Source organism: Misgurnus anguillicaudatus, chromosome 5 (genome assembly GCF_027580225.2).
Source record: "Misgurnus anguillicaudatus chromosome 5, ASM2758022v2, whole genome shotgun sequence".
Lineage (NCBI taxonomy): Eukaryota > Metazoa > Chordata > Actinopteri > Cypriniformes > Cobitidae > Misgurnus > Misgurnus anguillicaudatus.
In genome coordinates this window covers 38035323-38060905 of record NC_073341.2, presented here as the reverse complement: position 1 = coordinate 38060905, position 25583 = coordinate 38035323, and the positions used below count along the sequence as shown (strand labels likewise).

Here is a 25583-nt window from a genome sequence, read left to right as displayed (position 1 = left end):
ATTGTATGGGTGAAAATGATCGATTTTTCTTTTATGCCAAAAAAACATTAGGATATTAAGTAAAGATTATCTTCCATGAAGATATTCTAACAAGCCATACATAAACGGAAAGCGTATTTATTCAGCTATCAGATGATGTATAAATCTAAAAAATTGACTGGTTTTGTGGTCCAGCATGACATATATTCTTCATGTATTTGTGCTGAGAAACAACATTCCTTCCTACTAGGTCAACCCCCCTCAGATCCCCCGCACAGACAAGTGGGCCCTTACCAACCCGCTGCAGTTTAACGGCGTTCTCTAATCCAGGGTCCCGCTCAATACCCCTCGACCCCCGGGGGCCGTTACGTCTGCCCACCCCTCCTCCCCATCTGCATCCATTTACAAGTGCACCACATCTCCACCACACACAGACACTTTACATAATTACAGGGCTCTTGTTTGGGTGGGTCATTTATATGGGGATATTCGTTTAACAACACAATGTCCTTCCCCCATTTAATAAATTCCAGAGCACGACCCCTCCTTTACAAGCAGCAGGGTAAACAGTTGTATTACCCCGGGAAGCACCTCTCTGCGATCGCGTGAAGCACCTAAAATCCTTGAAAGTTGTTTTGATGGAGCTTGTGCTGAATCGCCTAAAATAAATCAGGACCTTTACAGAAAGAACAACAGGACATATCATGGGTCTTTCGAGTGGTGCGGATATGACCCCATCGTCTAAACGAGTGCCTCTAAAACAGAGAGCCAATGAATACTGTAGCAATAAACCTTTTAAAAGCTTTCAATAACTCAGAAGCAAGTGCTCACACATTTCATTGCATCTCTAAAAACGTCTCCCGCAAAATTACAAAGTCGACGAGCAAAATTGCTTTCGGTGTCTTTCTCCATCACACTAATGGAAAACCGATTTATGTTTACAGTGACACTCACCTCTGTAGTTCGGATGCACTCGTGGCGTGTAACCGCCGAATTTTATGAGAATGGGGACGTTATATCCCAGCCGGACCCACTCCACCACATGTAAAGGGAAGAGATTTGGGGTGGTGCCTCCTTCTGATGGATTTGTCAGGCTGCAACCCAGCTCGGCAAAACCCCCGACTCTTCCCTGGACCACCGAATCGGCGCTCAGAGATGGACCTGAGGAATACAGAGATAAACTTGTGAGCTTTTGAATTTCCATGCTGGCCGGTTAATCAGGTTGCTCGTTAATAAAGCTAAGATGATGAAGCTGGTTAACCAAGGAAGTTTTGCTAGTTAAGAGCATGGTAGGGTCACCGGCACATCCGCATTATAACACAACACATGTTGTTCGCTTGCTGATCGTTTCAGCATGGAGGGTTGTGGATATACAGTAGTTCGATAACAAAGACAAACTGTTTTGACTGTATTGCAATTCTAATGTTACGTACACACCAAATGCGTAGCATCGCGTTGCTCGCTCTAGATTATTCGCGGGATTTAACTTTGTGTCTTGCGAATTTTTCACTTGAGTTGAATATTTTTAACTTGCGCGAAGACGCGTTTGAGGCGAATTGCACGTGTTTTCGCATCAATCGCGCCGCCCAATTTGCGTCATTTGCATCGCCCCGCACGAGGACGCGTCTGATCGTGTCTTTGCATTGACTTTGTATGTAATCTACTCGCGCAAATTGTTGAACTCGCTTTTGGTGTGTATGCCCCATAAAACAATGACACACCTGACCCTCAATTACTCGATTAATGTAAAATTGACATCTGCTTTCTGTTTAAACTCTGTGGTCAAATCCCAAATGTGGAAAACCCATATTTGTCAATTTATGACCATTTTATCTGCAGCTACTAAAAAAAAGGATGAGAGAGAAACGGAGAGATAGAAAAGAACATGAGAAAACAGGGAAAACAGCCAACAGGAGAAAGTGAGATGGAAAATGAGCGTGACTGAGGAAAAACACGACACAAAAGACAAGCGGTGGGATGATGTCACACACACATACACACACACATACACACACACGCATGCATGCACACACACACGCATGCACACACGTTTAATGAGGATTAAGGATGGGGGGATGCTGGGAGGATGTCACGCATGTAAATTAACATACAGCATATTACTTTGTTGGACGCAACAGTCTGTGCTTTAAACGCAGTGCTATTTGAATAAATATCATGAAAAAATAATTACGGAAATCAAACTTTACCCCAAAATTCTGATTACTGGTATGCAAAACATCAGTTTCTTATTATGTAATACAGAAATAAAATTCTGCAAATTCAATTTAATACATTAAAAAATACTTGAAAACTTTAATGGAATATTCCTTTTTCTTAAAAGAAAAATCCAGATAATTTACTCACCACCATGTCATCCAAAATGTTGATGTCTTTCTTTGTTCAGTCGAGAAGAAATTATGTTTTTTGAGGAAAACATGGCAGGATTTTTCTCATTTTAATGGACTTTAATAGACACCAACACTTTATACTTAACTCAACACATAACAGTTTTTTTCAACGGAGTTTCAAAGGAATCTAAATGATCCCAAACGAGGCATAAGGGTCTTATTTAGCGAAACGATTGTCATTTTTGACAAGAAAAAAAAAATGCTCTTTTAAACCACAACTTTTCGTCTAGATCCGGTCCAGCGCGATCTAACGTAAATGCGTAGTGACGTAGGGAGGTCACGTGTTACCTATATAAAACGCACATTTGCTGACCATTGTAAACAATAAACTGACACAAAGACATTAATTAGTATCAGTTGACATACAACAACGTCGGAACGGTCCTCTTTCTCAAAACTTGCAAACACTGGGGCGGAGTTTTGCGTTTGTCCTCTGTGACCTCTTGATGTTGGCGCATCACGACCGGATCTAGACGAGAAGTTGTGCTTTAAAAGTGTATATTTGTTATTTTTATTGTCAAAAATGACAATAGTTTTGCTAGATAAGACCCTTATGTCTCGTTTGGGATTGTTTATAGTCCTTTGAAACTCCGTTGAAAAAACTGTTACGTATTGAGTTAAGTATTAATTGTTGGTGTCTATTAAAGTTCAAGCGGCAAACTCGGCGCGGTAGACGCAAATTTGATGCCTCAAACGCGGCTCAAAAGAGGCTGTATTATCCCCTTCTGACATCACAAGGGGAGTCACATTTCAATGACCTATTTTTTGACATGCTTGCAGAGAATGGTTTACCAAAACTAAGTTACTGGGTTTTTCTTTTTCACATTTTCTAGGTTGATAAAAGCACTGGGGACTTAATTATAGCACTTAAACATAAAAAAGTCAGACTTGTCTGGTTTAAGAAATGTCAGGGTGAGGTGTTTTTAAATTAAGGCAGCTCAAAAATGCATTTTAGTCTGGGACTAGGATAAGCCCTGTCTAGGAAACCTCACCTAAATGGTTTTACATATAATCACATCTTTCAGTTGACTACCAAAAGTTGAAGCATCCTTGATTGTTTGTCTTATGTTTTTAGGGGGTGTAAATGACCTCTTTTGGGCATTCTGAAGTCTTTGAGTCACCCCCCCCCCTCTCTCTGTGTGTGGCATGCACCTCGTCTAGTCCTGCGATTAGGGGTAATCTTTCAAAGATGATGCTCTATGATAGAAGCAGAGATTCATAATCTCCAAAAAACCTCCCTCCCTCAGACCGAGTGGTTCTCAAACATTTCGGAGTATGGTGCATCCCCCCAAAGCAAATTCATGACATAAAACAATTTCAAAAGAAATTTATTAAAACAAAAAATTTTAAATTACACAGTATAGTGCTGATGGTTAGTAGCCTTATTTTTATGAGGTTTAATTTATTATAAATTAATGTATTGTGTAAAAATGTCAAAAACGGGGGCCCACCTGGCACCAGTCCCCCCCCAGTTTGAGAACCACTGCCCTAATGCATGACACCCTGGGGCACGCATATGGCCAAAAACCTTTAAGAATCACATCACTGACAAAAGCGTGCCTTGACAGAAGGTGAAATCTAATCCCAGGCTGATCTAAATCCAGATTTGCAGATTTCATTTTTTTGGCAGGGATTTGATCCCCTTTCCCCCCTGAGATGTTGTGAGGTTTCCCCCAAATCACGCACCCCACCACAAATGCTCGCACTGGCCAGACTGTGTGCCATACGGAGCAAAAAGGGTTGTCTGTTTATTAATGACCCAGATTTAACCCCTTACCACCAGACGTGTTTTGAGTGTAAACACTGTCGCACCAAACCCCTGGTGGCATGTAGAGATGGTGATAGCAAAATAATCAACTAAATCCGATAAACCACAGGTTTGGGCTCGGTGGAGAGGTGAGCAAAGGGATCATGGAGATTAAGAAAACAAGACACAAACTGAGAGATAACACTGTATAAATAAGAGAATGAGGAGAGTTGGAAAATCAATGTTAAAGGTACACTCCACTTTCTTGGAAATATGCTCATTTTCCAGCTCCCCGGGAGTTAAACATTTGATTTTTACCATTTTGGAATCCATTTAACCGATCTCCGGGTCTGCTGGTAACACTTTTAGCATAGCTTAGCATAATACATTGAATCTGATTAGACCATTAGCATCACGCTCAAAAAAGACCAAAGAGTTCTGATATTTTTCCTATTTAAAACTTGACTCATCTGTAGTTACATCATGTACTAAGACCGACAGAAAATTAAAAGTTGCGATTTTCTAGGCAGATATGGCTAGGAACTATACTCTCATTCTGGCGTAATAACCATGGTTGCAGAAAGCGCAATGATATTACCAGACATGGGGACTTGTGACTAGTCGACTCGAGTCGCTATTTTTGTGACTTGTGACTTGACTTGACAAAAAATAAAATACTTGAGACTTGACTCGGACTTGGAAGTTAAAGACTCGGGACTTGAATTGACTTGAGACACGATGACTTGAATGACTAGAGTGTTAATCACATCATGCTTTCAGTTTGAATATAAAATATATAAATTATAAAAAAAATAAAGTTGACACAGCTGGAGCGCAGGCTGAGAATGGCGTTATCATGACTGAATCACGACACTATCATCAGTCATGCCCTCTTGGCACACCACGCCCACTTAGATCAGATATCAACATGTCAGCCGGAGGAGTACCGAGGGTCATCGCTTTCGGCTTCAAAAAGACGGCAAAAGACGAACAGTGCGTTGCAAGTTGGTAGTTAGCTCTTGTAATTAGGGCTGCAGCTATCATTCTTTTTGTAATCGATTAATCTAGCACTGAATAGATCGATTAATCGGATAAAATTTTTGTGTGTGTTTTTAACAACCAAAACAAATAATGCATAACGAAAATGACGTCGCTGTAAAATGTTCAAGCATTTGGCTTTTATTTCTTAAAAAAACAGAGGTATTGACATTTGGCTCCAAAGAATAAGCCTATTTATTTCAATTTTTACCCATTTATTGTTTATAAGTGCCAACAATTAAGCACTTTAATTTATTAATATGCACAACAGGTTTTATGCTGTAATCTAGCCCTGACATCAAAGTAAATATCTGGTTTATTTAGATTTCTACACCTGCAGCATTTACCATTAGGCTACTTACAAATAAAATAATTTCTGGGGTGAGCCTATTTGCTATGGTAACAACCTGTGTGTGTGCGTGCACACGTGCACCTGTGTTTGTGTGCACGCATGCTGTGCGTGAGGAAGAGTGACACCCCAGTCAGACGTTCAGTTGCTTCATTGCAGTTTGGTATGGCAGAAATACATGCATTTATTTTCAATAGAACGCTGCATTTGGCTTGCATCACTTGCATTGCGTTTTAGGTGAAGCATCCGTTCGAAAAATCACAACATTACGCCATCGCGTAAATTCAAAATGTATCACGCGCTATGATGTGCTTTCTGAACATTGAACACGGTCCGTGTGAATCAGATCTCGGCGCGTGCAGTGCGCCTCATAGGAATTTAATGATGTTTTATTAACAAGGTTCGGGAGGAGCACGATCAGATAATTAACTAATCAAGCACAGGTGCATCTAATTTGGTAATCAGCCAAACACTACATATACAGACATCCTACCTACCTCAGTCTATTGAGATTGTTTTCGGATAGACTGCATCATACAGCTATGTCCGAGATCGAGCTTTATATCCGACAACGAGCTAGATGCTCCACCGCAAGCCACCAGCGCAAAGAAACCTCCGGTTCAAAGCAGGCAACAGGCTCTAAGGCGTAGTGTTGGGCGATATGCCCCATTTTGAGATCGTCCTATCGTCAGCCCGTGAGATCTGCGATACACGATAGTATCGGGGAGCAGGGCAGTAGTTTACTATATATTTTTTTTTTTCTTTTTTACTTATTATGACAAGTCACTTGATTGGTGGACAAAAAAGAACAAGAGCAACACCGTCATGACCGCAACATTCTTAAAACTGATACTATATCCGAGCGCGTCATCAGGCGCTTAAAATGTCATGCATGCCAGGACACGAGACTCGCTGGTGGTTTTAACCCTCTGCGTGCTAACTGCCTCTCTGGTGAAAGGAAATGTCAAAGCTAGGGTTGCTCAATTATGGGAAAAATCATTATCCTGATTATTTAACATGATTACTTAATGACTGTAAAACATGCACCTGCGCACACAGACGCGCATGCACATACAAACAATTCAATGCATTTGTTTAGTGCTGTTGCAGAAGGCACATGTCAAGCAGTGTTGCTTTCAGAGGTGCCTTTTTAAACACATCAGTCCAGCGAAACGCGATCATGTTTTAAACACAATCATATTTTAAACTCGAGGGATGTATTGCTTCAACTCCTTGAAATGCATATCATACTACATACTAGTGATCTGACTTTAAACAGAGCGCAGCTCTCTGCACGTCCGGGAGAGTGAGAGAGGCGCCAATATGCAGCGGGTCATACATTTTAAATTAAAGGGATAGTTTGCCTCAGCTCGCATGAAACGCATTAAACTGAATAAATACATACGGATTACTACTTTAGTTTACGTTTAGTTTTCGGACAGATGCGAGAGCTCGTGCACGTGTGACAGAGAGAAGCGCAGCTGCTTATCACGTGCTAGAAGGAGTCAAAGACGCGCGCATTAAGTGCAGGTACGTGCCAAGGTTATTTTCGTAAACGAAAACTGAAACTAAGACTAACCGTGTGTCTCAATTCGTTCCCTAGCTCCCGGGGTCGTGAATCAGTATATCGTGTACACAGGTTCGGGCACTGGTAAGGACCCTAGCTCACTTCACATTGGGACAATGCTCACTTTTTTTTTCTGTCACGTGGCTGCTTAAGCGCGTTGTAATCACTCACAGCTGTTACTCATCAACAACCGGCAAAACCAACATCTCTCTGACTTCATTTTTAAACAGTACATTGTGAAAAGGCTGTCATTATTTTCTTATATATCTGTGCATAAAATTGGAGGAATATAATCACATTTTAAATGTAGTAAATATATTTACAATTTTAAATAAATATTATTATTATTATTATTATTTTAAATATTGAGTAGATTGTGGTCCCTTACTGTGTAGCAATGTGTGTTTATATTTACAACTAAAACAAACGTTTGTCTTTATAAAGTTCTGTAAAAATTCATTAAGTTAATTAATATGGATCACGAGATGTAAGGTTGGCGAGCTTCAGAAAGGTCACGTGATTTACGGTTTGGGATCATAGTGAGCATCGATGCTCACTGGTTTTTTGCGTTGCATTGTGGGAATTTTTAGGGAACGAACGTTCCAGTGCACTGAACGGATTTTGTGATTGAGACAGCCCTTAAAATGGCCGACTCCCTGATTAGTGCCCTGACTACTGAACAAGGGAGCTGATTGAGACACATTGTAAAACTATCAGCTGATACTAAAATAAAAACTAATTTAAAAAAGCAAAACTATAATAACCTTGGTACGTGCAAGAAGGAATTCTCTCTTTACAAGCAAAGTGAAGTGAAGTGAAGCCCACAAACCCTCACGTGAGAAAAAAGCATGCAATGTGCATGTTAATATAAAACTATGATGATAATAATAATAATAATACCCATGCGCCATCTATCGTCTTGACTATCGCCATGACAGCCTGTCGTTGGCGATATGTCTGAAGATCGTCGATACACGATACTATCGTCTATCAGCACAACCCTACTAAGGCGTTTCCCTCTACCGGCTCTAAGGGAATCCCAAGCCAACGAGGACCTTCTGCAGAGGCCCACGTCTCAGCGCACGGGCGGAAGCTCACAAGGCCCGTTGCCCGCACTCCTAGACCACGCAATACCTGTTCACCTCCACTTTCAAGACAGCCTTCACAATCCCCTTCATCATTTTACGGCTCCGCTTCACCATCCATCCCTCCCATCGAAAAAATGGACTGTCGCGGGTATTAGACAAGCTCTCACCAACTCCAAAGCCAAGTTTTCTCGTAAAATGAGCAAAGCTCAACTTTACAGCCTATACATTTCCTGGGAAATAATTCACCATCAAAGAAGGTAACAAAATCTCACATATCAAAAAGCCAACATGTCTTTCTAACATCTCCTTCCAGTTCAAGCTCCGGTTCCTCTCAAGACGCAGCAGACCGTCAGCAAGTCTAGGCCACGCCCAAGCTGGTAATCCCTCTAATTACACAACCTCCTTCCTTTCAACCAATCACTGCAACAGTTTCAAATCCAGCAAACTAACCAGCTACAGACATGGTTTCACAAACCTCCGCTTTTTCTCTGGCTGAAAACGCCGACGTGAGGATGCCTCCGCCAGCCGCTCAAACTCAGCCTCTTCTCCCTTTTCCTCCTGCTACCTATTCCTACCAATGGCCAGCAGCTCCTGCTGCGGGTGCCCAAGCAGGGCACCATCAGTCAGCTTCAACGCACTGGCCTCCTACCACTTCATACGGGCTTCTCCAAGCACCAGGGGCTAATTCGTGCGTGAGGCTGCCTCCGCAACCGGTGACGCCCCCCGTATGTTCTCCTTTCTATTCTATATCTTCCTATGGGCTACCCCAAGACCCAGGCGCTGATCCGGGCGTGAGGCTGCCTCCGCAACGGCTTCAGCGCCTCATCTCAATTCTAATCTATCTGCACAAAAAACCTCTATACACTCTATTAACAACAACCCCTCTACCTACCCCACCGAATGCTGAACCACCGAAACAATCGCTTAATTAATCAAACAAAGTAAGACAGACCAAGAAAGAAGGCCATTATATATACATTTTTAATCTCCCATCCCCAATTCAACTGTATCAGGCTCTCTTGTCTTATTTCAAACTCAGGAATGGCCAGTCTAAATCCGCAATGGACCCTCTATTCGTCGACAACTCCAACCATTCTGTTACACGTTTTTGGTTCCAAAAACACTTAAAACAAATCATAGCTCTGTCAGGTTTACCCGTGGAGCATTTTGAAGCCACTCATTTCGCATTGGAGCAGTAACTACTGCAGCTCAAAAGGTCTATTACAAAACCAGATACAAGCCCTCGGTCGACGGTCATCAGACGCTTTCAAAAGCTACATCAGGTATAATCATCTTCACATTTAAGAAGCACATGCAGCCATGATCGGTTAAAAATTTATTCCGATCAACAGCCCATAAGTTTATATACTTAAGTCACAACTTATCTCATATATCCATTATTTTTGTCAATCTTTCAGCATCGGACAGGGCTCCCCTCCTGGTGCAGCAGACCCACGGCTCCCTTCGGTCGCAGGGCGAACCCCCCGTCTGTCGTCTGAGCTATGCCATGTTCTGCGATGGATGGGGATCCCCCTGCCCGGGGCAGCAGAGCCGCTGGCTCCCTTCAGGCGCAGCAGGAGCCCTCCGTCCGACGCGTCAACCCCGCTTTAATAACATGCCTATTCAGCGTCGGACAGGGCTCCCCTCCCGGTGCAGCAGACCCACGGCTCCCTTCGGTCGCAGGGCGAACCCCCCGTCAGTCGCCTGAGCTATACCATGTTCTGCGATGGCTGGGGATCCCCCTGCCCGGTGCAGCAGAGCCGCTGGCTCCCTTCGGGCGCAGCAGGAGTCCTCCGTCCGACGCGTCAACCCCGCTTTAATAACATGCCTATTCAGAATCAGACAGGGCTCCCCTCCCGGTGCAGCAGACCCACGGCTCCCTTCGGTCGCAGGGCGAACACCCCGTCTGTTGCCTGAACTATACCATGTTCTGCGATGGATGGGGATCCCCCTGCCCGGTGCAGCAGAGCCGCTGGCTCCCTTCGGGCGCAGCAGGAGCCCTCAGTCTGACGCGTCAACCCCGCTTTAATATCATGCCTATTCAGCATCAGACAGGGCTCCCCTCCCGGTGCAGCAGACCCACGGCTCCCTTCGGTCGCAGGGCGAACACCCCGTCTGTTGCCTGAACTATACCATGTTCTGCGATGGATGGGGATCCCCCTGCCCGGTGCAGCAGAGCCGCTGGCTCCCTTCGGGCGCAGCAGGAGCCCTCCGTCTGACGCGTCAACCCCGCTTTAATTACATGCCTATTCAGCGTTGGACAGGGCTCCCCTTCCGGTGCAGCAGACCCACGGCTCCCTTCGGTCGCAGGGCGAACCCCCGTCTGTCGTCTGAGCTATACCATGTTCTGCGACGGACGGGAATCCCCCTGCCCGGTGCAGCAGAGCTGCTGGCTCCCTCCGGGTGCAGCAGGAGCCCCCCGTCTGATGCGCTAATTCACCCACAGCATTTAAGCGCATTATATTCGTGCTCCTTTTCTAGCCCTCACAGGGCTCGTCAGGCCGACGCTGCAAGCCTCAGTTCCTATTAAGAACCACTACGCTCTCCCGGTCGGCCGGCATATTTCTCAACACGCATATTTTGGGGGGGAATGCAGAAATATTTTACTCTCCGGCTGCTGTCCTATGCATCAAGCTTCCTTTGGGGAGTTCTCCGGGTTCGGGCCATACCCCGGATTCGGAGTTCGAGCTTCACTCCGGATCCTGAGCCCTCCCCCAGGACAGCACGCCAAAATATGCTTACTTTCGCAATCAGATTAGATGTAAGGGCGAACTCGTGAAATGATGTTTTATTAACAAGGTTCGGGAGGAGCACGATCAGATAATTAACTAATCAAGCACAGGTGCATCTAATTTGGTAATCAGCCAAACACTACATATACAGACATCCTACCTACCTCAGTCTATTGAGATTGTTTTCGGATATCCCTCCACCACCCCAATTCGCCACTCTAATCTGTTCTATCCCAGTTTGGGATGGGGGAGTTCTCCGGGTTCGGGCCATACCCCGGATTCGGAGTTCGAGCTTCACTCCGGATCCTGAGCCCTCCCCCAGGACAGCACGCCAAAATATGCTTACTTTCGCAATCAGATTAGATGTAAGGGCGAACTCGTGAAACGAGGCTTCGAGGCAGAATTTTTGCACAGAGGAATTTTTCCAATCGAGTTAATCGAGTAACTCAATGAATCGTTTCAGCCCTAAATGTAATAATAGCTGAAGTAGCCATTAACCCTCATCATAATGTGTTGGGGACAAATGTGGGCAAAATAATTTTGATTTATTTTTTAAAAATACTTTCCTTGATCTGAGCGGTACAAGACTTGGCTACTTTTTCAAGTTTGCCACCTGAACACACACCCACACAGAGAAAAATGACTGGATTCTACAATTTTAGGGGCGGTTCACATACCGCGTCTTTTGCGTGCTCAAGTTCGTTATTTCAAATGTAGGCGCGTCAACGAAAAAGATTACAATTTTGTGTGATTTCATGATGTATTTTACTGAACATGAGTATTTACAATGCAAATCCAAATTATTGTAATTTACTGATAGTTACTTACTGTATATCTTGTCTTTTCACTTTATTAAGATCAGATTCTGCAGGTAAAATTACAATAATAAGGTGACTTGACTTGGACTTGACTTGACCTACTACAGGACTTGACTTGACTTGACATAGCCTGTGCCTCGACTTGACTTGACTTGCCCAAGAAAAAAAATACTTGGGACTTACTTGAGACTTGAATTTTCAGACTTGAGACTTACTTGAGACTTGGTCCCATCTCTGGGTATTACGCAGTGCCCGAAAATAGTCCCCTGCTATTGAAAGTTACCAAGGGGACTACTTTCAGCCGCTGCATAATATCACTACGCCTGCTGCACCCATGTTACGGCAACAAAGTCCTTGATTATTACGCCAGAATGAGAGTATAGTTGCTAGCCATAACTGCCTAGAAAATCACAACTTTTAATTTTCAATCGGTCTTAGTACACAATGTAACTACGGAGGAGACAAGTTTTAAATAGGAAACATATCGAAACTCTTTGGTTATATTTTAGCGAGATGCTAATGGTCTAATCTGATTCAATCTATGCTAAAAGTGGTACCAGCAGACCCGGAGATCAGCTGAATTCCAAAACGGAAAAAATTAAATGTTTAACTCTCGGGGAGCTGGAAAATGAGCATATTTTCAAAAAAAGTGGAGTGTCTCTTTAACACCAACTGGTAAATCATTGCACAGAAAAGTGAAAAGTATCATTTGTTCACAGATGCCAGTGGCTTTGATTTATTATCTCTACCGCATTCCCATGACTAAAGTGTCGAAAAACGTTTTGTGGGCACTGCAGTTTTGGGTCGTGGGTCACTAGAGTTGAACAGCAGGGAAAATACTTACACAGTATACAGAGGGCGGTGACAATGGTGACATTCAGAAACCCGAGTCTCTTCTGTACCATGGTAAACACTCACATACCATCACACATACCCCACCTGAAACACAAAGACACACACAAAAGTCATTTGAGAACCAACAGAAAAGTCACTCTTTGCCAACACTTTACAATAGATAAGACAGCATGCAAAACACTTCCTGGATCAATGATGTTTCACTTTACAGATTTCATTTCAGACTATATCTAGTTTATGCATTTGTCCTATATGGTAGTTTACATGAAACCTCTAAAGAACTAGCTCAGGTCATATTTCACTTTAAAATAATAAAGGAAGAGATTATATATTTATTAAAGATGAAACTTTGGCATTCGCTTCCTCATTTGATACTTCAGATAATCAAAACAATGGGTCTCATTCACTAAGCATGCGTACGCACGTATTTGTACTTGAAATATGCGTACGGACATCTTAACTAACAAATCATGAATCAACAAAAACTTTTACACTAAAATTTATTCTTAATGTTTGCATTTACGCAATAATCACGAACAAAGAAAAGAACCCTATTATATATATCTGTGTTATACATTTTATATATTTTTCCTTGTTCATGATTATTGCGTAATTGCAAACATTAAGAATAAATTGTAAGAAGTTGTTCTTACGTTTTTGCATACATTTTAAATAAATTTTAGTATATGTTGAATCATAATTTGTTAGTTAAAACATCTGTACACACATTTTACCAACAAATTTGTGCGTACGCATGCTTAGTGAATGAGACCCATGTGTTTTTATCTCATATTAAGAGTTCTGCTTTTGTAAAGCTCTTTCTTGCTGAATAAACTTTATTTTTTATGTCTCATAAAAAACACACAGCTGATGTTGGATGAATTACAAACCATTTCAGATAATGAACAACGGTACTTTGTGACGTTGGTCACCCTGATGTTTCTGTTCAGTCAAAACCATTAAAAATATGTAAACAAAGTGATTTAGATCGCTTCACCAAACTTCAGACAACAATGGCCATCATAAACTCTTCCTATCATCTTGAACATCACCCTGCATACAAGCAGAAACTGCACACGCCTGTGCGTCTACAGTAATAAACTCTCTTCAGTATTGTGAAGGGCTTTGAAATGAGAGGTTTATTTATAAGTAACTTCAAAACCTTTAATACTACCTTATTACTGTATGTTAATTAAAGGAGGCTCCTAAGATGAAAAAGCATGCACACGCTTTGTTTGTTTTCATTTTCAGCACACATTTATCTTAAAGAATGCAACAAAGATCAGTGAAAAAAAATATAAGCATCTGTTTCACAGCCATCTCTTCAGGTAAAAGATTTAGTGGCCACGTGGAACCTGGATTGTGCAAGCAGACTTGTCAAAGCAAACTCCACAAAGGACAATTTAAATCCCTCATCCAAAATGTAAAAAATACAGCATATTTGTCAAATCAGAATATATTTGTATGTTACTTTAACTTGAAAAATTAAGTTAGTTAAGTAAACTTATCACAGGTCACACTTAAAATAGTAGTGAATTGCAAGTTGTTTTGACTTCATGTTGCATTTTTTTACAGTGCAGACTGCAAAATAAAATCATTAGCTCTATAATTTCTAAACAACTAAAGGTATAAAATAAACCACACAGATCTGCTGTTTCTACATTAATATCCACAGTGTGTGAAAATGCTTTTGGTTTCTTGGTAAATTCTCAATTTAAACAGTAAAGTGTGAAAATATTTTCTCCTGGCATTTCTTAAAGGGATAGTTCATTCAAAAATAAAAAAATCTGTCTTTATTTACTTATCCTTAAATTGTTTCTAACCTGCATAAATTTCACTGTAGTGCTAAACACAAACAAAGATATTTTGATAAATGTTAATAACCAAACAGATCTGGGGCACCATTCACTTCCATAGTTTATTTTCCCTAATACGCAAGTCAATGGTTAGGGCTGTAACGATTAATTGTGCAAATGCGCGCTTTCTCAACGAATGAATTTCAATGAATAACGGTGAAATCCCGGCACATCCCAAAGCCAGGGGGCGCTCTCGTGCAGAAAAAGATTGATAAGTTCTTCCTACTGACCAAATGGCGTAGTACACGCACAAGCTGTGGGTTCACACCAGCCGCGTTTGAGGCGTCAAATTCGCATCTACCGCGTTTGAGGCGTCAAACTCGTGTCTACTGTGTCTAGTTTGCAGCTTGAACATTTTGAGTTTACTCGCTTCATTCGCGCATGAAATTCTAGTCATCGAGACATGGACGCGGAAATTTGCGTCATGGGAGGGGGTTTTGCGTCTCCACTCGCTTCCTGTAATCACGTCACTACTAGAGCAAGCTCCTGATTGGTTAACACGACGTGTTTTTCCGCCAAAGTTCACATTTTTTCCAGAGGCAACGCTTAATTTGCATGAAAGAGGCGGAATCGCCTCTACCGCGTCACGCTAAACACCTTATTCGCGCCGCGAGACCCCCAGACGCACCGAAGTTAACATTTGTCCCGCGGCAACGCTCAATTTGCGCAAATGAGGCAGAATCACGTCTACTGCCCTGTGCTAAATGCCTTATTCCCACCGTGAGACCTCCAGACGTGCCAAAGTTCACATTTTTCCTGCAGCAACGCTCAATTCGTGCAAATGATGTGGAATCGCGTCATGCTAAATGCCTCATTCACGCCGTGAGACCTCCAGATGGGGCAAAGTTCAAATTTTTTCCTGCGGCAATGCTCAATCCGCGCAAATGAGGTGGAATCGCGTGTACCGAGACCTCCAGACGCGCGTCAACGTGTCTTCACATTGACTTAACATTGAAATCACGCTTGACGTCTCTACCGCGGCTGGTGTGAACGCAGCATAATAAAACTAGATGTCTTTATCGAAAGAATGACCTGAATATTTAACCATTTGGGTCAGCTACTAAATGATGCACTTTATCTTTAAATAAAATAGGCTTGATAAAACAATTTAGGGGAAATATATAAATTATGTTGTTAACATAATTGCAAGAAAATGGTTTGATTGTGTATATGACTATTTGGGATCAAATCAATGAGCAATGAAGAACAACAAAAATTACAAAAATAACATTTTCATTTGTGCACAATCCAATTTTAATGGAGGGTAAATATCTAATGTTCACGGTCCATGGCAAAACAGCAAACAACCCTCGATTTAATCCTGCCAGTCTTTATTCGTTACATTACAAGATCAATATATCCCTAATTTCCTAGAGGTAAATTATCGCTTTTGTGATTACAAAGCATACACTAGATGTTGGTCTGTGTAAAACTTTCTGCAAAACTTCCTATAACAGTACTAAAATACAGAAGATGCTTGCCAGAATGTTGTCATGTGGTTTAATACTTTGTTTAAATCACCCATAGTACAAGCAATTGTAACAAAATACCACCAACATAAACCAGCTGGTTAAAACTAAATAACCAAACCAGGTATCAAACATTAATGCAAAGTAGGCTAAAAAGTGGAGTCATGTGAATGCATAAGCCAAGATCTAGAAGTCATAATCCAATTTAAACTATGCATCTGTTCTCAAGTCAGTCCTGTATTTGCTTGTACAAAAACCTCACACAGGTTTACGGCAGTGGGAACAGATCCTGAATCAGCCCCTATGATTTACCAGATGAGGGGCAGGGCATTGTGTCCATCTGTATGGAGTCTCTGACCAGGCAAGCTGTTAAACAAGGACTCCTTGTAAAAGTGTCTTTCAGTGAGACGAGAACAAACGCCAAGCACACGCAAAGAATGACAGACACAGAAAAAAACCCAATGTGACTTGAGACAAAACTCCAGGTGTGTCCTGCTGCTCTGGACAAAAGTATTAAACATTTGAACATGAATGATGAACTTCTGTGAAACACAAAGTGCACAGGTTTATTAAAGGTAGCAAAACAAATGCTTGACCCTGAACTTTACTGGCTATAAAAGAGAAGAAGGATCCGAATAACAGGTGTCTCAAATAAACCTGACGATTACTGCCGAAGCTATTAAATGTCTTTGGAAAGATCCCTGACAGAAGATAAATGAGATATGTGATGCCTCGCCACTTGCTTTTTTAACCCTACACAAGAACTAACGTGTTTGTTTTCAATCTGATACAAAATATCCTAGTTTTCAGAAAACAACCCTAAAAGAGTCAACCATCACAAAAGTGCAAAACTAAACTAAGAAACATAATCTTTGTGACGGCAAATCCTAAACTGCAAGACCGAAGTTTTAAGTTGGAAAATGTAGGAGGTTTAACCTGAAATCAGTTCATCTTCTCTTAATAAGCCCTTGCAACGTCTTCAAAAGGTAAAGTAGCTGAAGCAGATGCTTAAGACAGGTTATAAGGTGAAGAGAGGTCACATCACCTGCATGATAGGACATGCTCTAAAAAGACTGTGATCTTTGATCTCGGCCTTGACGGGAAAATCTGTCCTTCAAGATGCAGAAGTGGCGTTTCAATTAAAGATTTGCTCAAAACTTTTGTGTTATTTTCTAAATGTTGACCAAAAACAATTGCGAAATGACAGCGTTTCCTTAAAGGAATAGTCTACTCATTTTCAATATTAAAATATGTTATTACCTTAACTAAGAATTGTTGATATTATCTGTGTGCGTGCACGTACGCGCTGGAGCGTGCTGCGACGCTTCGATAGCATTTAGCTTAGCCCCATTCATTCAATGGTACCATTTAGAGATAAAGTTAGAAGTGACCAAACACATCAACGTTTTTCCTATTTAAGACGAGTAGTTATATGAGCAAGTTTGGTGGTACAAAATAAAACGTAGCGCTTTTCTAAGCGGATTTAAAAGAGGAACTATATTGTATGGCGTAATAGCACTTTTGGGAGTACTTTGACTCGGCGCAGTAACACCCTCCCTCTCCCATTATGAGAGTGAGAAGGGGAGCGGACTTTTCAGGCGAGTCGAAGTACTCCCAAAAGTGCTATTACGCCATACAATATAGTTCCTCTTTTAAATCCGCTTAGAAACGTTTTTATTTTGTACCACCAAACTTGCTCATATAACTACTCGTCTTAAATAGGAAAAACGTTGATGTGTTTGGTCACTTCTAACTTTATCTCTAAATGGTACCATTGAATGAATGGGGCTAAGCTAAATGCTATCGAAGCGTCGCAGCACGCTCCAGCGCTTACGTGCACGCACACAGATGATAGAGGGATGTATCAACAATTCTTAGTTAAGGTAATAACATTTTAATATTGAAAATGAGTAGACTATTCCTTTAACTCTTTTCACCGCCATTGTCGAGTTATCTCATCAATTAAGAAAAAAAAAATTCCCTGCCAATGACGCTTTCTTGAGTTTTTTTGGTAATATGTAATTCCACTACTGTCCACTAGATGACGCTCTTACCCAAATTATAAAAAAGCTGAAGCAACTATTTTAAACTCTGTGTATGTTTTAATAATTGTTTTGAATCTAATCTTAACCGGTTCCTTGATTAGTAGTAAATCGCCATCACCTGCTTTCAGATGGAGCGACATTTACTACACAAAGCCGTAGTTCACCGACAATTGGGGCAATTTCGCATTAATTATCGTGGACGTATCGCCTGCGATATGTATACTATATGGCCCAGCTTGTCAGGGAACTACGGCTTTGTGTAGTAAATGTCGCTCCATTTGAATAGCAGGTGATGGCGATTTACTACTAATCAAGGATCCGGCTTTACTGACGAGATGCGCATGATATCGCATGCAAATTATCACGGATCCCTATCTAATCTCTAACAAAATTATTTTACAAAAATACAATTATTTCTGATTTTTGCTCAAATTTAGTTTTTTTAAGAAACCTACCCATATTTAAGAGAACAAACGAAGATGAAACATTTTTTTCAGGTTTTATTCATTTGTTTGAAAGCAGATGGTCTATTTTTTCATTTGATATTATGTTTATATATTTATAGAAGAAATTTTCCTGGAAGGCTTTTTGTGAATCTTTTGTGAAAATCACAAAAAAATGCTGGCAGGCAACTTTTTTTAGGAAAGGCTGACGGTGAATAAGTTTCCTAAAGTCATGCGACTATAGTCATTCCAAAAACCATGGCGACTTCATACGGCACTGCGCAGACCGACATGCGGATGAAATCAAAGTACAGCGAGAGGGACTCGAAAGCATACAGAGCAGTCGACTCCCATATCGCTCTTGCAGTATTTTCATGTCATACATTTGTTGGTTCTTGTGACGCCACATGAAGTCGAACACACCTCTTACGTGTTGACCTCAACCAAGCAAATTGGCCATATTTTTAAAAAATGATTATGTGACTTTCACGCACGCCAGGTGACCTTTAAATGCAGTTTTGCAATATCTTCCTTTTTTAATTGTGTAAAAACACATCACTTGAGCCTCAAAACTTTTTTGGCATATATGTCGGTTTATGCGCAAATGCAGTGTTTCCCTTGGGCGCATTTCCCATTCGCTATATCAATTTGCGCAATTTTAAGAGTAATGGAAACTAGGGATGCACCGCTAGGATTTTTTTGGACCGATACCGATTTAAACGACAACTTCTGGCCAATATCGATATTAAACACTTGTATACAATACTATACAGTTAGTCTATTATCTAGTTTATGTCTGCATCAAATTGTTTTTACTGAACATGGATTGGATCTAATTAACATTCAACTGACCACCAACATAATAAGAGAGGCACAAATTAAGCTAAAACAAATATAATAAGACAAGCATGACAACCTTTAAAGGTGGTTTTTGCTATTCAGCATTTATTTTATTAACAACATTAACTAATTTTTTAACATATAATGGATTTCTTTATGCAGTTAATTCATAAACAATCGGTATCGGCCTTTCTCGTGCTATTGCCGATATGCCGATGGTTTCAAATTGATCAAAAATCGGCCGATACATCGGTGCATCACTAATGGAAACGCAGCTATTGTCTTAGGGGAAAATGACGGTATCACCACTTACAGTTTCATGCCAAATAGGTTAAGTTCAGTACCATCTGTTACAGACCTAAGTGTGCCCACTTGGACCAGTTTTTCATCAGGTGATAAATGATCTTGTGTGGTAGTTTATAATCTCAATTGGACAATTAAAATGTGCTAAAATCCACTAAAATCACTGAATCTATTACCTTTCACATACATGTAAATATTCAGCTTTACCTTCACAAGATTCAGGATTGTCATCTCTTCAATTGAATTAACACCAAAGATTTACATGTACGTACTTTGACTAAAGCTGTTCGCTGGGACACCTGCCATTTTAATCTCTTTAAAAGCAGTGTGCCGTCCAGTGTTTATCCCTGTCAGGGCCAGAGGTGGCCTTTTTAGCTACTCAAGGTTTTCAAATTTGAGCTTTATTTCTAAAGCTAAAGACGTATTAGTGTTAAACTGAATCTAACTAACTACAGACAAACCTGAAGACCCGAGGGGACCAAAGCCAAAGCTTTACTCGTACTTCGAAAAAAAAAACTATAGTTAAAATACTGAAATAATGTCTACTTGTAATGCACAAGTGTGTGTATCAACTTTTTAAAGTAATAACATAATAAACTCCAAACTACAGAGATCAAATGTGGTATGCCTGCTCTTTACCGTAGTAAACTGTGCAGACTGTTGGTGCCAGAAACAGCATGATAAGCAGCTGTATTATTCTGTAGTTAATCCAAGATGATCCAGGCTGCCATAGGGCGCTAACACAGGCCAAGCAGAAAGAATTGGGAACAGAAAGCCAATGAAAACCCTTATCCATGCATTTTCAAATGTGTGTTAATGCTAGAAAACTGGGGTCCATCTAGAAAAGCATTGTGGTCCATGTTAATATACAGTATTATACTTTAGTAAAAGCAAATGAGACAACCACAAATATGTGGCTCTGTACACGTATTATTGTTCATACATTGGATACAAGTTTGAAAAAACTCACACAACTCTATCAACTCTTAGATGGTTGAGATCTTCCGGTGGGCTTTTTTTGACAATAAGTAACTACTTAGCAATGCACTAAAACCCCCTCAGAAACTAACAAATGCATTTCAATGTGCTAGCAAAGTACTGTGGTCTACCTAACTGGAACAACTGAGAAAACAGACAGTCCAGTGTCTCTATTGAATACTGATACATCCTTCAGGCTATAATATCAAGCTACACTGAGATTTTATTGAATCTCTGCATATTGAAATAACCCAGTACTGTACGCTGGTATAAATATCAACTTTCTGTCTAGATAATGAAGGTCATGAGATCTTTAAAAGCCCGAAGGAAAAATCTATCCTGACACAGAGCAATCATAGGAAACATAAACTAACAGAAACCTGACTGATCTAAACCGGTTAGTGCTTGGGGCAGCTAAAACTGCAATTCGCCAAACTGAAAGTTATGGATATTTTGAAGTACTTTAAGTTAGGGCTGCAAAAGATTAATCACGATTAATCGCGATTAATCACATACAAAATAAAAGTTTTTGTTTGCACAATATATTTGTGTGTGGATTTATTATGTATATATAAATAAATACACACATTCATACATGTAGGCCTATAAAAAATTGTATTTATAGATATGGATATATTATTTATGTATAATTTAAAAGATGTAAAAACTTGGGCTGTCAAAAGATTAATTGCAATTAATCGCATACAATTTTTTTTTTTTGTTGCATAATTTATGTGTGTGCACTGTGGGTAATTATTTTATATGCACCGTATTTTTCTGTCTATAAGCCGCGGTTTTTTTTCGTAACTTGGCTGGTGCTGCGTCGTATAGTCAGGTGCACCTTGTAAGTCAGTATGAATTAATTTTGACATTTATGAGGCAATAGACATTATTACCGTCTACAGCCACGAGAGTCCGCCATATCCTGCTTCTGTATTTATTTAATTCAATGTACTCAGTTATGTGGAATGACGAGTATGCGAACTTCACGCTAGTTGGCTTGTTCAGTTAATTTAGACTATTCCTTCCAGGTTAGTACTGTATGCTATGGTTTATCGTTTAAATAACTGATAATATTACTTTAACGTACAGACATTATTCAGCCTGCTGTTCTGTCTGCTATTGTTTAGTTGAATAACTCGCCTTTCCAGATTAAATGTCCTCGGCTTGAATTTTGTGAAATCATTTTCTAAATAAACGTGACGTATAGTCCACTGTGACTTATAGTCCACTGTGACTTATATATGTTATTTCGCCTTAATGACGCATTTTTGAATGATGCGGCTTATACTCGGGTGCGGCTTTGAGTCTGGAAAGTACGGTATATAAATACACACACATTCATTTTTGTATTTAAGAAACATTTACATGTATATTTCTATATATTTTGATATATTTTATATTATAAATAAAAAATATACCAAAATAAATATTGTTCTTAAATTCATACATGTATGTGTGTTTATATACATATATATATATACACACATACATACAGTACAGACCCACATTATGCAAAACACAAACTTTTGTTTTTAAGTGATTAATCGCAATTAATCGTTTGCAGCCCTAATAAAAATCTATCTGTCTGTCTGTCTGTCTGTCTGTCTCAGGAGTGTAAATCGGACAGTTGATTACGATTCGATATTACGGCGGGGTTTTTACGATACATTAAGCGCTTCTTTGATGCAATTACGATTCGATTGATTTATAGATATTTTTATATTACGTGCCTAGTTAAGCAGTTACATTTTTACTTAAAAATGCAACCAGAATATTTAACATGAACATTTAATTACAGTCTTTGAAAATAGCACAATATCTGTCCCAGTTGGAACATTTACATCAACAAACTAACAAAAATACACTTAAAAAAAGAAAAATGAATAATGAGTCACATCAAAATGTCACATAAAATCAAGTTTATGATTGCAACAGTTAAAGTCTTTCAGTATTTTGTGCCAGAATGTGCAAGTGACAATTAAATACAATTAATTTATACACACAAAATAATTATATACGCAGTACACACACATATATTGTGCAAAAACAAACTTTTATTTTGTATGTGATTTATCACGATTAATTGTTTGACAGCCCTACTAAGTATAGATACTGTTTTTTTTGTATACTAGTGTAGTCAGCTACACTGTTCAAGTTCCTACAACCAGTTGTGAGACACAGCATGCATGTCTGATGTTTGATTTTTTTAGTGACTGCAGCAGTAAAAATAACACGGTTGACATACTGTAAGTCTATTAAACCCTATACTTATTTTACATGTGGTACACCCTGTATACTAACACATCTTATACATATGTTGACTTTGATTTGTGCTCAGAGCAGATCATCTGCACCTATCAGCATGCAGTACTGTAAATTTTTTTAGGACAGGAGCACCATTGACTTCCATAGTAGGAAACAAAAATACTATGGAAGTCAATGCTGCTGGTTACAAACATTGCTCAAAACATCTTCCTTTGTGTTCAGCAAAACAAAGACATTTATACAAGTTTGTAACAACTTGAGAATTTTTATTTTCGGGTGAACTATCCCTTTAACAAGATCAACTATGAGATAATACCACAGACTTAGTCTTGCGATTTATGCATGAACTCTGTTGCATGATCTCATTAAACACAAACACAACATTTTCATTTGTTGCAGAACGACCGTAATCCGCTTTGGAAACTAATAGCAATGCATGCTTTGGCAAACCTTTAGAGAATGTAATGCAAATCCAATAGCACAAGTTTTACATGAGCAAATACCGTATGTCAAAGCTATTGAGTTATGAAAGGCACATCGTGTATGTGTGTGGCCATTGTACGAATGGATTAATAGATGCCTGAGAAAACAGACAGAGAAGAATACAAGACAAAGAAATGAGACTGTATGATGAACCTGTGCTTCCTGTAGTGCGACCTTTGATCTCAGAGCAGCTGGGTGTATGACAACACGCTCTTTAATGTGGATCAATAATACCTGCTTAAATACAGTTCAGGAACACAAGACCATGAGCAGAAGGCAAGACAGTAAAGCTTGACCCTCATCCCTATTTCAGTTTAAGCCATGCATTATGACATGGTTAACCATGACCCAATGACCAGAGAATACCACAAACTAATCCAGGCAAGACAAGTTAAACGGCTTTAATATTAGCCAAGAGAGCAGAAAGCACGTGTTTGGCAAACCATTTAATTCCTTTGGGTACATTGATGAAGTCAAACGAAGTCACACAAAGCCAAAATTTTAATATAATAACCCTACATTTTGACTTTTGAGCATTACACCTGCAAAGACATTTAAATATCCGTGTGGCCAATGACTTAACAAGCATACACATCATACTAAATGTGTAATAAACATATTATTCATCTGATCTTTGCTTCAGAGTTTATTGATTTATGGCATACTTGAATGCAGTTTCAGAAAGGTATTGAAGCAGTCAGAATAAAGTTTTAAAGTCAAGCCACGAGCAACACATCATTTTATTTTATACTATATACAAATCTTTCATGCAACTTGTGATTTAAATAATACGTGATTAATAGCCTTATTTATGAAGTATGTATGTTGGTAGAATAATATATGCTGGCACACGACTGCAATATGGCTACTTGTTTATGCATGCATGCATATATACATATACTGTAGATAAGCAGGTGTGTGTGTCGGTCTTACCTTAATGAGGCACTTGACTGTAATGATGAAATAAACAACTCAATCCATCGATGGTACTATGGTTTTCCTCAAATTCCAATTGGGAAAAGTAATGTGATAAAAAACAACAAAAAACGATGTATCAACTCTTCACGTTTGTTACAATTAATGGTGCCGTACTTTGAAACTTCAGGATCTCTTCTGACTGTCAGAAAACCACAATTTCAAAGTTCCTCTAGCAGAAGCCTCAATAAAATCACAAATCCCACTCACTCACTCGCGCACGCGTTTGCTGTTGTGTTTATTAAACGCAATTTGACGTTCATACAGATTGCGAAGTGAAAATCCTCGTGCGCGCGATGTCGTTTCCTTTAAAGTTTCTCAGGGTTGAAGGTTTGAGTCCCGTGAAAACTTTCTGTAGTTTCTGAATTCGTCCATCAGCGTTACAAACACACAGAGAGAGAAACACGCTGGAAACATCGTAACACTGCTCATCCATTCACAAACACGGAGTGATTCTCACAGCGCGCTCTCTCTCCCTCCCACTTTCTCATTGTCTCTCTCTCTCTCTCTCTCTCTCTCAGTATTTTTTGGCACGGACCTTTTATGTCACATTTCAAAAGCATTTGAACACACATGAAACAAAAAAATTAACAAAAAGATTTTTACAAATATTCAAATGATGCTTTAAATGTTTTAACGGGATAGTTCACCCAAAAATAAAAAATTTGTCATAATTTACTCAACCTCATGTTGTTACAAACCTATATAAATGTCTTTGCTTTGATGTACATGGAGGAAGATATTTTGAGGAACCCCATTCACTTCCATAGTAGGAAATAAAGTTAATGGGGCTTATGATTGGTTTGGTTACAAAATAAATGTATGCAGTTTTGTTACAACATAAGGGTGATTAATGATGACAATATTCGTTTTCACTCATTTTTGAGTGAACTATCCCTTTAATGCTGTGACTGTCATTTAAGTGGTCAAAGACCCCTCTTATATCTTTTATGAGCCCCAAAAATGTACAATATTTTATTTTTATTTATGGTGTACAGTGAATATTAATTAGTATTAATGGGCAACTAGCTGCCAGTAACTTACTGTAGATTTTACATTAAGGTTATTTACTTGCAACAGTTAAATGAACATTAAACATTTTTAGTCTTTATCTCCGACAGTAAGTTACTGGCAACCAGCTGCATAATTACAGCAAACTTTTGTTTTATACACTGCAAAAAATGATTTTCAAGAAAAACATTTCTTAGTATTTTTAAAATACTTTTAAAAATTCTTAAATTAAGATGCTTTTTTGATTAGCAAAACGACCCAAGAAAATAAGTCTAGTTTTTAGACAAAAAATATCACATTTAATTGATTTTGTGCATAAAACAAGAAAAAA

The 25583-nt window shown here is 39.6% G+C and overlaps 1 protein-coding gene across 4 annotated transcripts in view; it reads right to left on the bottom strand.

Annotated features, from left to right (window-relative positions):
• igsf9b (immunoglobulin superfamily, member 9b) overlaps positions 1–24759 on the bottom strand; it is a 65744-nt gene extending 40985 nt beyond the window's left edge. For 3 of the 4 annotated variants that reach the window (XR_012369746.1, XM_073868129.1, XM_073868130.1), the window contains exons 1-3: positions 24200–24758; positions 12571–12665; positions 934–1140 (exon numbers count right to left, since the gene is read on the bottom strand). Coding sequence is in view for 3 of the 4 variants with exons in the window: in XM_073868129.1 (XP_073724230.1) it covers positions 934–1140; positions 12571–12631 (268 nt within the window). In the remaining variant the exon portion in view is untranslated. Of the gene's footprint in view, positions 1–933; positions 1141–12570; positions 12666–24199 lie in introns of all 4 variants that reach the window. The other variant, XM_073868131.1, reaches the window with a different exon arrangement.
• Positions 24760–25583: the final 824 nt, after the last annotated feature.